General features: G+C 43.6%; 1 protein-coding gene across 1 annotated transcript; it reads right to left on the bottom strand.

The window, feature by feature from the left end:
* Nucleotides 1-340: 340 nt before the first annotated feature.
* Nucleotides 341-12695, bottom strand: LOC129748099 (uncharacterized protein K02A2.6-like). The gene is made up of 4 exons (XM_055742576.1): nt 12357-12695; nt 8045-8584; nt 3745-4542; nt 341-3676 (listed from the first exon to the last, which is right to left on the bottom strand). The coding sequence occupies exons 1-4, from the start codon at nt 12693-12695 to the stop codon at nt 341-343; spliced, it is 5013 nt and encodes a 1670-aa protein (XP_055598551.1).
* Between the last annotated feature and the right edge of the window lie 2423 nt (nt 12696-15118).

The following is a 15118-nucleotide window of genomic DNA, read 5'->3' as shown; positions in this document are numbered from 1 at the left end:
GTGTTGAACTTGCGCCTCAAAAGTTGTGTGCAAGTAAGTACAAAAACTTGCGTGCACTTCGCACCCATGTTGTACCGTGAAGACTGCTTTGTTGCGTGGAAAAACTAAAGCAAATTTTAAAATTCATAAAAATGGCAAATTTGCGTATGTGACAATCAATCGTCACAAAAACGCAACCGAAAGGCGTCAAATGACAAAAAATAAGATCGAACTGGCGATATGAGGCACAGTCCCTCAGGCCAATCTGTCAAAACACAACAACAACAGATTTTTCTGGCAATATAGCAACACTGCTGTGCCATCCCCTAACATCGGGGCCAACGAGAGCTGATATCCGATGTCAAACAAAAACGAAGAAGAAGAAGAAGACAGATTTTTCTGCGGCTGGACAACCAGAAACAGCTCCTTCTGTCGCTTCCACCATCGTCATCGTTGGATCCGGAACTGGAGGATTATTCTTAGGGACCTTAAGAATTTCGTGGTCTGATGGCGAGTTGTTGCTTGGCTGCGTATTGGGATCCTTACGTGGTTTCAGATGGACGAGTGAACGACGATAATCCGTGCCATTCACATCCACCAGATAAGAACGATCGTTGAAACAGTTAGACACTGTTCCCATGGACCAGTTTTTCGATGTTTCCGGATTCAGCTGTACGAAGACTGGGGAACCGATCTGTAGCTGCGGTAAGTTTCTCGTTTTTCGGTCATAATACACCTTTGTTCGCTGACGATTGGATTCAATTTTAGCTGGAACATCTTCGGCTGGTTTCGGGAGTAACTTTGCTGCCGCGGTTGGCACACCGCAGCGTGTTGAGCGGGACATCAATCTGGCAGCTGGACTGGTACCAATTTTGTTGGGAATGTTGCGCCAGTGCAACAGGGCGTACCAGAAATCTGTTCCACTTTCTTCCGCCTTTTTCATAAGGTGCTTCGCGATTTTGACAGCCGATTCCGCTTTACCGTTAGCTTGTGGGTGGTGAGGTGCCGATGTAACAAATTCGAAATCCCACTCGGCAGCGAAACGGGCCATCTTTTGGTTTGCAAAGTTGGTGCCATTATCTGCGATAGCTCGTTGTGGAATGCCGAATCGAGCGAAGTTCTGCTTACAAACGGCGATGACTGTTTCGGGACTGAGATCCTTTAGTAGATTCACTTCAAAGAAGTCAGAATAGTGATCTACTGTGATCAGGAATTTTCGCTTGCTGCCTTGCTGGTCGTAGAAAAAAACATCCATGGAGACAACCTGGAACGGATGTACTGGAATTGCATGACTCTTCATCGGAGGGTTTGGTTGAGATGCAGCAAATTTCGCGCAGATAGTACAGCTTTTCACTGCTTCTTTAATCTGGGACGACATTCCTGGCCAAAAGAGATTCGCTCGAGCCAGTCTTAGTGTAGCTTCAACGCCGTTATGGCTTGCGTGGCAGCTTTCGACCAACTTCTTTCTCAAGACATACGGAATCAAAATGCAATCGTTACGAAACACCAATCCATCCTGAGTTGACAATTCACTGCGATAACCAAAATAGATTTTTACGCTGTCCGGAATGTTGTCGATAGCACCTGGCCACCCATGCCGTATGTAGTCGATAACAAGTTGAATCGATTGGTCCTTCTCTGTTTCTCGGATGATTTCGTCCAACCTGGAGCTCGATACATTTAAGAAGGTGCTTAGCTTGACGTCTTGGATCTCTTCGAACACTTTGAAGATGCAGCGTTTATGATACTCCTCGTTATGTGGCGATTCTTGCAATGGTGCTCGTGACAACGCATCTGCTATGACATTTTCCTTGCCCGTGACGTACTCGATAGATATGTTGTATCGTTGCAGATTGAGTAACATGTGCTGTAAGCGGCGTGGTGCAGATAGAAGGGGCTTTTGAAACACGTTGAGCAGCGGCTTGTGGTCGGTTCGGATAGTTGTTTTCGGGTTACCAACCACTAGCTGGTCGAATCTGACACAGGCGAAGAGTATGGCCAGAAGTTCCTTTTCGATCTGCGCATAATTTCTTTCGGTGGGAGTTAAGGTTCTAGATGCGTACCCTATGACTCCATTTTTCTGGAACACAGCGACGCCCAGTCCAATGCTACTAGCATCGCACTCGATGACTAATGGCTCGTTAACGTCATAATAGCGCAATGATTTGAGATCGGCCACCAAAGCTTTTACTTGCTGGAACTCTTTCTCCTCGACGGCAGACCATCTCCAAGGTACCGATTCGGAAATCAGTCTCCGAAGATTTACTAGGTTGATAGTAAGATTTTGGATGAACCTCCCGAGGTAAGTCACCATCCCCACAAATCTGTGCACTTCTTTGCGGTTCATGGGATGTGGAAACTTTTGAATAGCAGCTATCTTCGAATCATCTGCCTTTAGTCCTTGATCGGTAAGAACGTGACCGTAGAACTTCACTGACCTTTGGCAAAGCTTGAGCTTGGACTTGTTAAGCTTCACGTGATGTTCTTCCAGACGACACAGCAACTCCTTGAGACATTCGTTATGATTCTTGAGTGCTTCCTCTAACGTATCTCCAACACCGTACACAAGAAGGTCATCAGCAATACATTCGACACCTTTGAGACCCTGGATGACTTCCTGCAACTTGAGCTGGAAAATTTCTGGTGCTGGTGCCACTCCGAACGGCAAACGGATCCACCTGTATCGTCCAAATGGAGTCCAGAAGGTGGTCAACTTGCTGCTTGGTTCGTCAAGGACCACGTGCCAGAACCCCTTTTTCGCATCGACTGTGGAAAATACTCTGGCTTTACCCAGTTCAGGCAGTATCTCGTCAAGGGTGACGAATTGAAGATTGGGTCTTTTCAAGGCTTTATTGAGAACGACAGGATCTAAGCATATTCGAATTCCGGTACCTGGACCATTTCGTTGAACGATTACAATGTTACTCACCCAGTCTGTGTGTGTGGTTTCCTTGGTGATGATGCCATCCTTCTCAAGATTCTCTAGTTCGGTCTTCAGCTGACTACGCATCGCTATTGGCACACGACGTGGGGGCTGAATTGATGGGGTGATGCTGCTGTCTATCTCCAACGTCACTGTTCCCGGGAGTCTGCCGTAACCTTCGAATAAATTTCGATGATCGTCGACAATCTTTTGGGCCTTCACACGATAAACGTTAAATAGTTGATTATTCGTAGAAGCTGACTGCTGGTCATCGAAGGAAACCGAATTGCAGAACTTGACGAGCCCAAGCTCTCTCGATGCTTTTGCTGACAGTAACGGACGATGGTCCACGTCCACCACTTGCAGAACCAGAAGAAATTTCCTGCCCAACCGTCGACATGGAATCTTTATTTGACCTAATACTTTGATGGGATTTCCACCGAAGCTTTGTAAACGGAACTTAGAAGGATGTAGCTCCGGTTTTTGAACTCCAGACAGTTTGACCAGGTAGGCGAGCCCTATCAAGCTTGTGTTGGCCCCAGTGTCAATCTCACAAAGGACAGACTTCCAAGTTTTGCCAAATTTCAGGTTGATTTCTGCAAGAACACTTCCCCCGGTGCTGGAGTTGTCGTAGATCTTTCCGATTTCATACTCTTCGTCTCCAGATTCCTCCGTCGATGATTCATTTTCAGATGATGATGACTCTGGTTCTGTATCAGTTTCTTCTTTTACCTCGTTCACTCGTCGGGACTTTTGGCTCTTGGTTCTACCGCTCTTTTTACACATTTTTTCGTAGTGGTTTTGTTGCAACGGCGACAGCGTTTGCCTAACGCCGGACAGACACCCTTCGCGAACTCGTGATTGTCTCCACAAAATTTGCAGCGTGGTAAACTTTGCTTCGCTTGACTTTTCGCCTTGAAAATCTTGTTGACCGCTGATTGCGACGGGTGAATTCCTAGCTCCTGTGACCGTTTGGCTGCTATTTCCTCGGCACGACACAAGTCTACTGCTTTCTCCAAGGTGATGTCGCTGATAGTCAGCATCTTGGTCCGAAGATGAGGCCACTTGTTTGCAGTTACGATTTTGTATGCGATTAACTCCTTGTCCAGCTCCCCAAGTCTTGCTACCTTGGCTAGCACTCGAAGCCGGGCCGTAAAGTCATCGATAGATTCCATGGATGCCTGAACAGCTGAGAAGAAATCGAGACGGTCGACAATGACGTTGCGCTTCGCCACTACTTTGGCTTTAATAGCGATTAGAGCAGCTTCCGAACTTTCTTGCTCTGCGGCGGTCAACTCGAAATTGGAAAACTTCTTCCTCGCTTGTTCTCCGATGACAGACAGTAACACATTCACTTTTCTTGCATGTTCTGTAACTGGCCACTTATCCATTCCCATCGCACTTTCGTAGTTCCGCCAGCTTTTCTCGAAAAAATCAAAGTTTTCAGCCATATCGCCCTCCAATAACAAAGGCGATGGCTGGGGCACTGGGACGCTGGACGTAGTTGGTTGTTGTTGCTGCTGATGTTGATTCTGCTGCTGAACGGTGACTGATATAGATTTCAGCATCTGCCCGAACATTTTCGATTGATGTTCCAAAAATGCTTGGAATTGGCTAGGATCCATTTCGATGAGGTGCTCCTAAACCAACACAAAAGAGAAAATTTTTCCACTCGATCCAAAATGGCCGCCGACGTTACACGATACGTACCCGCGCGACTTTCAACTGGCGAGTTCGAAAAAAAGTCCAAAACTTTCCGCGATTTCAATTGATGACGCCGGAAAACACTAGAAGTACACGGCTACTTCTGACACCATGTTAAAGTTACTATAATAAAACACTACAATTGAGGTTTATAATGCTTCTCTTTAATTAACGATCATTACTTCTCTCGATACAGAATACAACTGAAGATGCGTACTGAAAGTCTACACGTCGTGTCTAACTCTACTCTACAAGGGGTGCATAAATATTGCAACAATTGGGTAGGGTGGTAGGAAAAGGAATCGATTTTTGAGACCAATCAATTCTGCTATTTAGTCGGATTGAGTTGGGTGGTACGAAGAAAAATCCATTTTTGCGATCAATGAATCCGGCTATTTAGTACGATTGGGTAGGGTGGTAGAAAAAACAATCGATTTTTGAGGCCAATCAATTCTGCTATTTAGTCGGATTGAGTTGGGTGGTGCGAAGAAAAATCAATTTTTGCTGTCAATCAATCCGGCTATTTAGTACGATTGGGTAGGAATATCTCATCAACTTTATTGCCCTACTAATCAGGCGATTTAGTCGGTTCCTACACAATCATGCTACTCATCACCCTATTTGATAGGCCTACGAAATCGGCCTATTAATCGGGTGATGCCCATGCAAAAACTCCCATAAGCGACGTTGCAACAATAGGCCGATTAGTATGAACTAAAATCGGCCGACGCACCCTTCGCGAGCCGACTAATACCGTATTTTTTTTCACCTGGAGGCAAACTAGAGGCAAACTAGAGGCAACCTAGGTTCGCTCTAACCGCTGTCATCGTGCTCATTTATTGCTCGAGAGGCAACCTAGGTTCGCTCGAAAAACGGACGGAGTCGCCCTGAGAAGAAAGTCAGTTTTGCGAGAAGTTCACCAATACTCTCAACGTTGTTGTCAAAACATTAAACAGCTGTTTGTGGCTGAAAGCAAAACAGTTGAAATAATGAACGAGAAAATGATGATTGCCGCGATTTTGAACCTCTCAGCCAAGCAAAAGTGAACTATCTGCTGTCCAGTGCAATCCGGACAAGAAAAAAGGCAATCCGGATGTGAAGAACCGAATGAAGAAATCTAGAAGGGAGAACAAAATGACAGCTGCATGAAAACATTGCGCTCGTTCTCACGCACACCTACGTATGGAATAACTCGAACCCCGAAAATCGTTTTTTTATTCTGACAGTTTCAGAGCCAATTCTGGAATCAAAAAAAATACGCCATAAGTATGGTGAATAGTAGGGTGTATTTACTTACTTACTTACTTAATGATCCCGCGCCGATCCACCGGTGCATAGGGCCGTGGTAAAAGACCTCCACTGTTGACGATCCGGAGCCAGCGTCTTCACCTGGTCCCAGTCAAGATTATCGTCGACAGTTCGGATTTCAGCGGCTAGGCTTCGCCGCCACGAGTTTCTGGGCCTGCCTCTTCTTCGATGTCCTTCTGGATTCCAGTCTAGCGCCTCTCTGCAAATCTCGTTTTCATCTTTTCGCAGCGTGTGCCCAATCCATCTCCACTTACGTTCCCGAATCTCGATTTCTAGCGCCCTTTGATGACATCGGCGATGTAGTTCCTCATTCGAGATCCAGTTGCCAGGCCACCAAGCGCGGATGATATTCCGCAGGCAGCGGTTTACAAATACTTGCAGTTTTCGCGTCGTCACCGCATATGTGCACCAAGTTTCGCACCCGTACAGCAATACGGATTTGACGTTTGAGTTGAAGATTCGGATTTTTGTTCGTAGAGAGATCTGGCGTGACCGCCAGATGTTTCGGAGACTCGCAAACGCAAATCGGGCCTTTCTGATCCGGGTTTCGATGTCTTTCCTGGTACCACCATCAGGCGTTATCTGGCTACCAAGATACTGGAAGCACTCCACTTTCTCAACTTGTTGCCCAGCTACCATGAAACTGGAGGGATTTCCTGTGTTGATCTCCATCGACTTGGTCTTTCCGACATTGACTTTGAGACCTGCTGCCTTGGAACTTTCGGTGAGGTCGTCGAGTTTGCTCTGCATGTCCGGTTGTGTTTGGGCGAGCAAAACAATATCGTCTGCCAGGTCAAGGTCGTTCAGTTGCTCCATTGTTAAAGGATTCCACGGCAATCCTCGGTTCGGTGCACAGTCAATCGATCCAGTCAGAATCTCATCCATTACGATGAGGAAAAGTAGCGGTGATAAGATACATCCTTGTCTCACTCCAGCAGTTACCGGGATTGGTTCGGACAAGACACCATCGTGCAAAACCTTGAACGAAAATGCCTCGTATTGTGCTTCGATGAGATGGACTAGTTTCTCTGGGACCCCTCGTCGCCTTAGAGCCGCCCAGATGTTTTCATGGTTAAGTCGGTCGAATGCTTTTTCGAAATCAACGAACACCAGCAGAAGAGAGTCCTGGAATTCGTTGATTTGTTCCAGTATGATTCGTAGCGTTGTGATGTGGTCCACACATGATCGTCCGGATCGGAATCCAGCTTGTTGCCGTCGGAGTGTAGCGTCGATTTTCTCCTGGATCCTGTTCAGGATCACTTTGCAGAGTACTTTGAGGGTTGTACAGATCAACGTTATGCCTCGCCACCCAAGTAACAATTTTAGCTTTATTATGGTCAGCAAAATGTCGTTTGGACCATAGCATTAACCTTCATAAAAAGCTAAAGCACATTCTATAACATCACCTGGACTCTAATAAAGCCAAAATCAGGCTATTTGGCCCTATCCTAGGAACGTCATCATGACCAATCATTGTTAGTCATCAATATTGGTCACTAAAGCTTTTAAAAAGCTATTTTTATAAATCGTTTATTTGAAACGGCTCATACCGAAGGTTTTAAGGAGCCAAAGTCTGTTTTTTTTTGTATTTACAATTCATTGTTAAGAACTAGAATAGATATAGGGAAAATAGTAAAGGATTGTTTAAAGACAGAGGTTGATAGCTTTCAAGAAGAGGTAGATTTCGAACATGTAATCAAGGTCTATCGCAGCTAATACATCTCTTACTGGGGTGTAGGGTGGTTTCCCTCGGGCCCGAAGGGAGTCCAATAAATCCGCTCTGGCGGCTAGATGGACCTCACATGACCAAACGATATGCTCGATGTCGTGGTAACCTTGGCCACAGCCACACAAATTGCTGCCAGCAATATTTAAACGATAGAGTACAGCATCCATGGAATAATGATTGGACATGAGACGGGAGAATATACGAATAAAATCCCGACTCAGGTCCAACCTATTAAACCAGGGTTTGAGGCTTACCTTTGGAATAATCGAGTGGAGCCAGCGGCCCTTCTCATCTTCGTACCATTTGCGCTGCCAGTTGACGAGAGCGTTTCGACGAATCAAAAAATAGAACTCATTGAAGGCAATTTGACGCTGATAAATATCGCCTTCAGTTGCACCCACCTTCGCTAGTGAGTCTGCCTTCTCATTGCCCACTATCGAGCAATGTGAAGGAACCCAGACGAAGGTGATGCTAAAGCAGCGTCTTGATAAAGCACTCAACGTTATCCGTATCTTCTCAAGGAAGTACGGTGAGTGCTTTCCGGGCTTTATTGATCGAATAGCCTCAACTGAGCTGAGACTGTCCGTTACAATGAAATAGTGTTCAACGGTTCGCGTGGCTATGTTATCCAGTGCCCAATGAATGGCTGCTAATTCAGCGATATACACGGAGCATGGAGATTGCAGACTATAAGATGCACAGGATATTTTATTGTACACTCCAAACCCGGTACACTCGTTTATAAGAGATCCATCAGTAAAGTACATTTGTTCAGCATTGACGTGTCCATACTTTGCATAAAAAATCCTTGGAACAACGAAGGGACGGTGTTGTTCAGGGATCCCGCGGATTTCCTGCTGCATGGACAAATCAAACTGGACAGAGGAAATGTCGTAATCAGGGAGAAAAACACGGATGGAAGAATACGATGAAGGATTAACCTGCATAGACATGAATTCATGATATATAGCCCTATATCTTGTTTGAAAATTTTGCTCAAGGAGCTTCTCGAAATTTGCAATCACCAATGGGTTCATGACCTCACACCTGATGAGGAACCGGAGAGATAGTGAATAAAATCGATCTTTCAGTGGAAGTATACCTGCCAAAACTTCGAGACTCATGGTATGCGTTGAGGGCATACAACCCAATGCTATTCGTAGACATCGATATTGAATACGCTCGAGTTTGATGAGGTGCGTTTTAGCAGTTGATTGGAAACAGAAACTGCCATATTCCATCACTGAGAGAATCGTTGTACGGTACAGTTTTATAAGATCTTCTGGATGGGCTCCCCACCAGGTGCCAGTGATTGATCGGAGAAAATTGATTCTTTGTTGGCATTTTCCTTTCAGATACTCAATATGGGCTCTCCAGGTACACTTGGAATCAAACCAAACCCCAAGATACTTAAAACACCTCGATTGAGTGATCGTTCTGCCTAGGAGATGAAGCTTAGGTTGAGCAGGTCTACGCTTCTTAGAGAAAACAACCATCTCCGTTTTCTGTGGAGAAAACTCAATCCCAAGTCCCAAAGCCCAGGTTGACAATCTGTCTAAAGTATCTTGTAAAGGTCTGTGCAGATGAGACTCAGTAGATCCTGTGACAGACACCACGCCATCATCTGCAAGTTGTCTTAGAGTGCAGCCTTCAGAGAGACAACTGTCGATGTCGCTCACGTAAAAGTTGTACAAAAGTGGACTCAAACATGAACCCTGTGGGAGGCCCATGTAAGAGGTTCTTCTAATTGCAATATCTCCGTGAGCAAAGTTCAGATGTTTCTCACAAAGCAAGCTGTATAAGATGTTGTTCAATAGTGGAGGCAGACCTCGGGAGTGCAATTTGTCTGACAAAACCTCTATTGAGACAGCATCAAAAGCTCCCTTTATGTCTAGAAACACTGAAGCCATTTGCTCACGTTTCGCATACGCCATTTGTATCTCTGAAGACAGCAAAGCAAGACAATCGTTTGTCCCTTTGCCCCTTCGAAACCCAAATTGAGTATCTGAAAGGAGGCCATTTGTTTCCATCCACTTATCCAATCGGAACAAAATCATTTTCTCCATCAATTTCCGTATACAAGACAACATCGCTATTGGACGGTACGAATTGGGATCAGAAGCTGGTTTTCCGGGCTTTTGGATAGCAATGACTCTTACTTGTCTCCAATCTTGGGGAACAATGTTGTGCTCCAAGAATTGATTAAATAAATTTAACAAGCGAAATTTGGCGGCATCCGGAAGGTTTTTCAACAAGTTAAATTTTATTTTATCAATTCCCGGAGCTGAATTGTTGCAAGATAGGAGAGCAAGTGAGAATTCGACCATTGAAAAGCTGGAATCTAGATCACACCTATCTGGAGGCACATTCCGGATTATTTTTTGCACAGGTGTAGAATCTGGACAGACTTTCCGTGCGAAGTTAAATATCCATCTATGTGAATATTCTTCACTTTCATTTGTAGATGATCGGTTACGCATGCTTCGTGCCACTCTCCACAAGGTACTCAAGGATGTTTCCCGTGATAAACCACCCACAAAATTCCTCCAATACGCCTTTTTCTTCCCCTTGATCAAGTTTTTGAACTGATTTTCAAGGGAAACATATGTTTCAAAAAGGACGAGAGTTCCATGTTTTCGAAAATCTTTGAATGCTTTCGATTTGTCTTTATAAAGCTTGGAACACTGCTGGTCCCACCAAGGATTAGGGGGCCTTCTAGGAACAGATGAATCTGGGATGGGTTTCGTTTGAGCACAAAGTGCACTTTCATATATCAAACGTGAAAGAAAGTGGTACTCCTCCAACGGAGATAGAACATGCATAGAATCGATGGCTGTTATTATTTCGTCCGAGTACTTTTTCCAGTCGATGTGTCTTGTAAGGTCATATGTCATATTTATTGTGTTTGAAGAACTGACCCCATTAGTGATTGTAATTTCGATAGGCAAGTGATCACTACCATTAGGATCATGGACCACCTTCCACTGGCAATCAAATGATAGGGAATTTGAGCAGAGTGAGAGGTCAATTGCGCTTTGTCTTGCAGGAGGTTTAGGTACCCGTGTTTTTTCACCCGTGTTCAAAATTGTTAAATTGAAACTGTCACAAATGTCATAGATAAGAGTTGAACGACTATCGTCAATTTGTTCTCCCCAGACAGTTCCATGCGAATTGAAGTCCCCCAGGATCAACCTTGGCTCGGGGAGCACTGAGCACAGGTCCTCCAGGTGACTTCGATCCACTGCAACTCTATGAGGCCAGTACAAACTGACAACACATAAGTCCTTACTTCTTATAGTTGTATGACAAGCAACAGCTTCAATTCCGCCCGATAAAGGAAGGTGAATTCTATAAAAAGAGTGGCACTTATTGATCCCCAAAAGTACCCCTCCATAAGAATCGTCACGATCCAGGCGGATAATATTAAAATTGTGGAATGAGATGTTAGATTGAGAAGATAACCAAGTTTCGGACAATGCAAAAATATCACAGTTCGTTTTATGAAGTAAATGGTTGACCACATCCAGTTTAGGAATGAGACTACGACAGTTCCACTGTATAACAGTGATATCTCCGACCTCTCGGCGTGAATTAGCCATCGAGCGAGATAAACACTGAAAGAAGGGGCCAAGTTTGCATCAATTGCTCAAAAAATGTCTTCACAATAGGAAGCATTGCTGTAATAATGCTTCTAATGGAGTCCGATGCATCAAAAAACGAAAGCAGTCCATTCACAATATCGGACAGCTTGAAAAGTCCCATTTGGACAGTCACCGCAGAAGAGCTAGTGTTAGGTGTTGGGTGTTTTGATGTTCCTGCGACTGCAGGATCATTGGAAGATGTAGTTTTCCCGCGAAAACCAGGCGGGATTTGGTTCTCCTTATCCACTGAAGATTTCTTACCACTGCTGATTGATGAGCTGATTAGAGGGACCTTTTTAGGAATTTTAGGAGAAGTTACCTTTGAACGCTTCCGGGAGCTCCCTAACAAGAATGATGGCTGTTCTTCATCAGTTGTATCTGTGGCACCGTCGTCAACCGGCAGTACAGAAAAAACATTATTTGAGAGAGATTCTACCGGAGGAGATGTGCTTTTCAGAACTGCGGCATAGGAGCGTTTAGATTTTTCTATTAACGAACGCCTCTGTTTTACCCAACTGTTTTTAAATGCGTCACAAGAAGATAAATCATGGGGAGAACCTCCGCAATATACACATTTGTGAACTGTTGCGGAGCACGCTCCATCCCCATGATTTTCACCACAACGAGAACAACGAGGTTTACTACAACAGTGGGAGGCAGTATGTCCTATTTTGATGCATTTGTCGCAATTCATGGGACGAGGCACGAACAGCCTAACTGGAAGCCTTAGCATGTCATCAATGAGGACATAATGAGGGAGTGCTGTACCCTCAAATGTTACCCGAAATGAGGCTGACGGCGAATATTTTTTAACGCCAGCAACGACGGAGGCAGTCACGAGTTGGCGGCAGTCCAAGATTTTGACCTCAGTCGAGTCGAGGCTCCTGAATCTGCCCACACCGTGGGCTTTAACATATTCTGCTGTCAGACTCATTTCGGATATCACTCCCTCAATTTCCACCTCTCGAGATGGAACAAACACTCGATATTCCAAGTTGAAATGATTGCTGGCAACAATTTCGTTGGCTGCTTTCAGGCTAGCCACGACAACCCGCAATTTGTTAGGTCTTACCTTTGTAACGCTGGTTACAGAGGACCACTTAGCCAGAGTCTTCGTAATTTGAATAACGTTGAGTGGTTTTCCGTTAGGTTTAGGCCGGAAAAAAACCACCCACGGACCAGCAAAAGTCGAATTAGCCGAATAAACCTTGATTCGGGGGGTCGCAGTTTCTGTGGGTGATGGCGAGAGATCTTCTTTTGTAAATGTATGAGCACCTGAAGGACCCGCTTCATCAACTGAGATGTTATTCTCAGTGGAAAAGCTAGGGTCCTCCAGGTGCTCAACATTTTCATAGAGGATGCTCCCATCATCCATAGGAACTGTGGGTTCCTCCCCCCCGCCTTCGCTCATATTTTATTACGGGGACAAATATGTCTTCCGTAATTAAAATATGAACGAAGTACACTCACAAAATCCGAAAAAAACAAAGAGAAAAGGCAGCTAGGGATAGTACTAGTTTAGGTTAAAAAAAGGGAAAATGAATAAAGCAAATACAAATCTTAATTTTTTGTTGTTGTTGCATCAAATGAGTCCAGTGCGGCTTTGTTTTGTAGCCACCCTCCGCTCAGCTCGACTGCGATATGGCAGCTGATTTGATGACCTTGATGACCACGTGGCTTGGTCGAAAAAAGCGCTTTCTTCTTTGGTGGTCGACTGGCTATCGTGTTGAGGCTCCTTCTGGTCCCCGGCGACGGCACACCTACTCCGGATGGCGGGTTACCTATTGGATCCCTCGAACTCCCTTACGGCACATTCAAGGCCAGTTGTATCAGGCTGGAAACACGATGCGCGTACCGAAAATCACACACTATTGTTTCGTTTTAGAAGAGCGATAAAACAATGCGACTGCACGGTACAAACTTTACGGTTGGAATGATTTAAAAAGCTATTATAAAACATGTTAGAAATTTTTGTTTTTTTTCGGTTCTGTGAGTTCTCGGATTTTTTTTTATTTTTTCCAGCAACCGTAATGGTTGATGAATGATGATTGCATTATTCAGATATGATCTGGTAAAATTAATAGCTAAAAAACCAATGTTTTACCCATATAATGAGCGTCTTTTCTACTGCCAGTCAAGATTTTAGGTAAAATGTATATGAAATAGTATCTTAAAATAAATGCGCCTCGTCAAATCTCATGGTCAATCATGATGGGATTGATGGAAAAAAGGCCTGAAAAAATATTTTCCAATGCTTGCATTGTGAATCCATCAACATGGCGTCATTTTGTGCCCTTCGATTTTGCAACCAACATGGCGTGAGTCAATCCATAGTTTTATTATGGTTTAATGATGACACCAAAAAAAGCTACGATTTGACGTTTCTCTCGCAAGCCAACCAATTACACGCTAAGGTTGAGTTCCTCATTTCTGAGTTGTTAATCATTAGTACAGTAAATGAGGACAGACTTTTTGAATGAAAAGGGATTGGTTTTGAATGACCCGTGGAATAAATCATGAGTTGAAGTCAAATTTCGTTGTCTGACGCCATCTTGAAATCCAAGATGGCAGCTTCCGCTGAACTTTAAAATGGTGTAAATGACTTGAAATCGCATGAAACCCCAACAAAATGGGTATCGGGTGAAAGGGCTAAACGAGTAGAAGTCGAATTTCGCTATCCGACGCCATCTTGAAATCCAAGATGGCGGCATCCGCTCAACTTTAAATGCTTAATGCTGACAAAAAGTCGCATTAAACCACCACTATACGAGTATTGAATGAAAAGGCTAAGCTAGAAGATGTCGATTTTTTTCTTTCCGACGCCATCTTGGAATCCAAGATGGCAGCTTCCACTGAATTCAAAATGCTGTTAATCAATGAACATCGCTTGAACACAACTTTTTTCACGTAATACTACATTAAAACTACTATTTTAAAACAATTTAGATAATTTTAAATCACTTTCATTATTTTTTCATTATGTTTCTAATGCATTTAGAACTTTTCTTGTTTTGTTTATAGTTTTTGATTTTTTTTGCCATTTATGTTAGGGTTGCCATCCGTCCCGCAAAAGCGGGACATGTCCCGCTTTTTTGTCGAATGTCCCGCCGTCCCGCTTTTCCTTAAAATGTCCCGCTTTTTTTTAAGGAAAACTTTTATAAAGTTTACTGATTAAAACTGGAAAAAATCAAACTTTAACCTCAATTTCAATAAAATTCATTGGTTCAACACAAAATATCCCTGAAGATACAGTAAGATTCTGATTCAGTTAAGCGTTTTTGGAGCACGTTCAACCAATGCAATGATATAACTTTGAAAAAAATATTGTTTAAGTACCTTCCAAAGCTTTCAAAGCTTTCAAATTTTTAAAACAAATTTGGAATATATTTGTTACTGCATAAAAAGGTTTTTAACGTTTAAGCTGTTTACATGTAGGACATAAATAACTCTCTCAAATAACATGTTAATTAGCGAGAACCGTGGAAAATAACCGGCATAAAACCGTGTAAATCAGAGTCATGTAAGTTAAACTAAGAAAAATCAATGCGCGTTTCAAAGACCCTAGTATACTTTCTATGAATAACTTCGACTGATGGTAAACGTCTAAGTTCGGCAATACAATTAAGCTTTTTTAAGAGTTTCTAAAATGTCCCGCTTTTTTCGGCTTTGTCCCGTTTTTTTGTCCTGAAATGTCCCGCTTTTTTCTGAAAGTATTTGGCAAGCCTAATTTATGTAATTCTTTTATTCCTATCATGTTATTATGTCTAAATTGTATTGGTCTTATTCTAGCGAAAACTATAAGGTTATGTTGTTTCTGTTAACCGTCTGATTTTG

Source organism: Uranotaenia lowii, chromosome 2 (assembly GCF_029784155.1).
Source record: "Uranotaenia lowii strain MFRU-FL chromosome 2, ASM2978415v1, whole genome shotgun sequence".
Classification (NCBI taxonomy): Eukaryota; Metazoa; Arthropoda; class Insecta; order Diptera; family Culicidae; genus Uranotaenia; species Uranotaenia lowii.
The sequence above is the reverse complement of the archived record's forward strand: the minus strand, read 5'-3'. Positions and strand labels throughout refer to the sequence as shown.

Bases quoted from the DNA above. Each gene is read 5' to 3' on its own strand.
- LOC129748099 (XM_055742576.1), bottom strand. From the start codon at position 12,695: ATGAGCGAAGGCGGGGGGGAGGAACCCACAGTTCCTATGGATGATGGG. The intron at 8,585-12,356 runs GTAAGACCTAAC...ATGTCTATGCAG, and splicing joins CTGTAACCAGCGTTACAAAG to GTTAATCCTTCATCGTATTC. The intron at 3,677-3,744 runs GTCTGTCCGGCG...ATGTGTAAAAAG, and splicing joins ATCACGAGTTCGCGAAGGGT to AGCGGTAGAACCAAGAGCCA.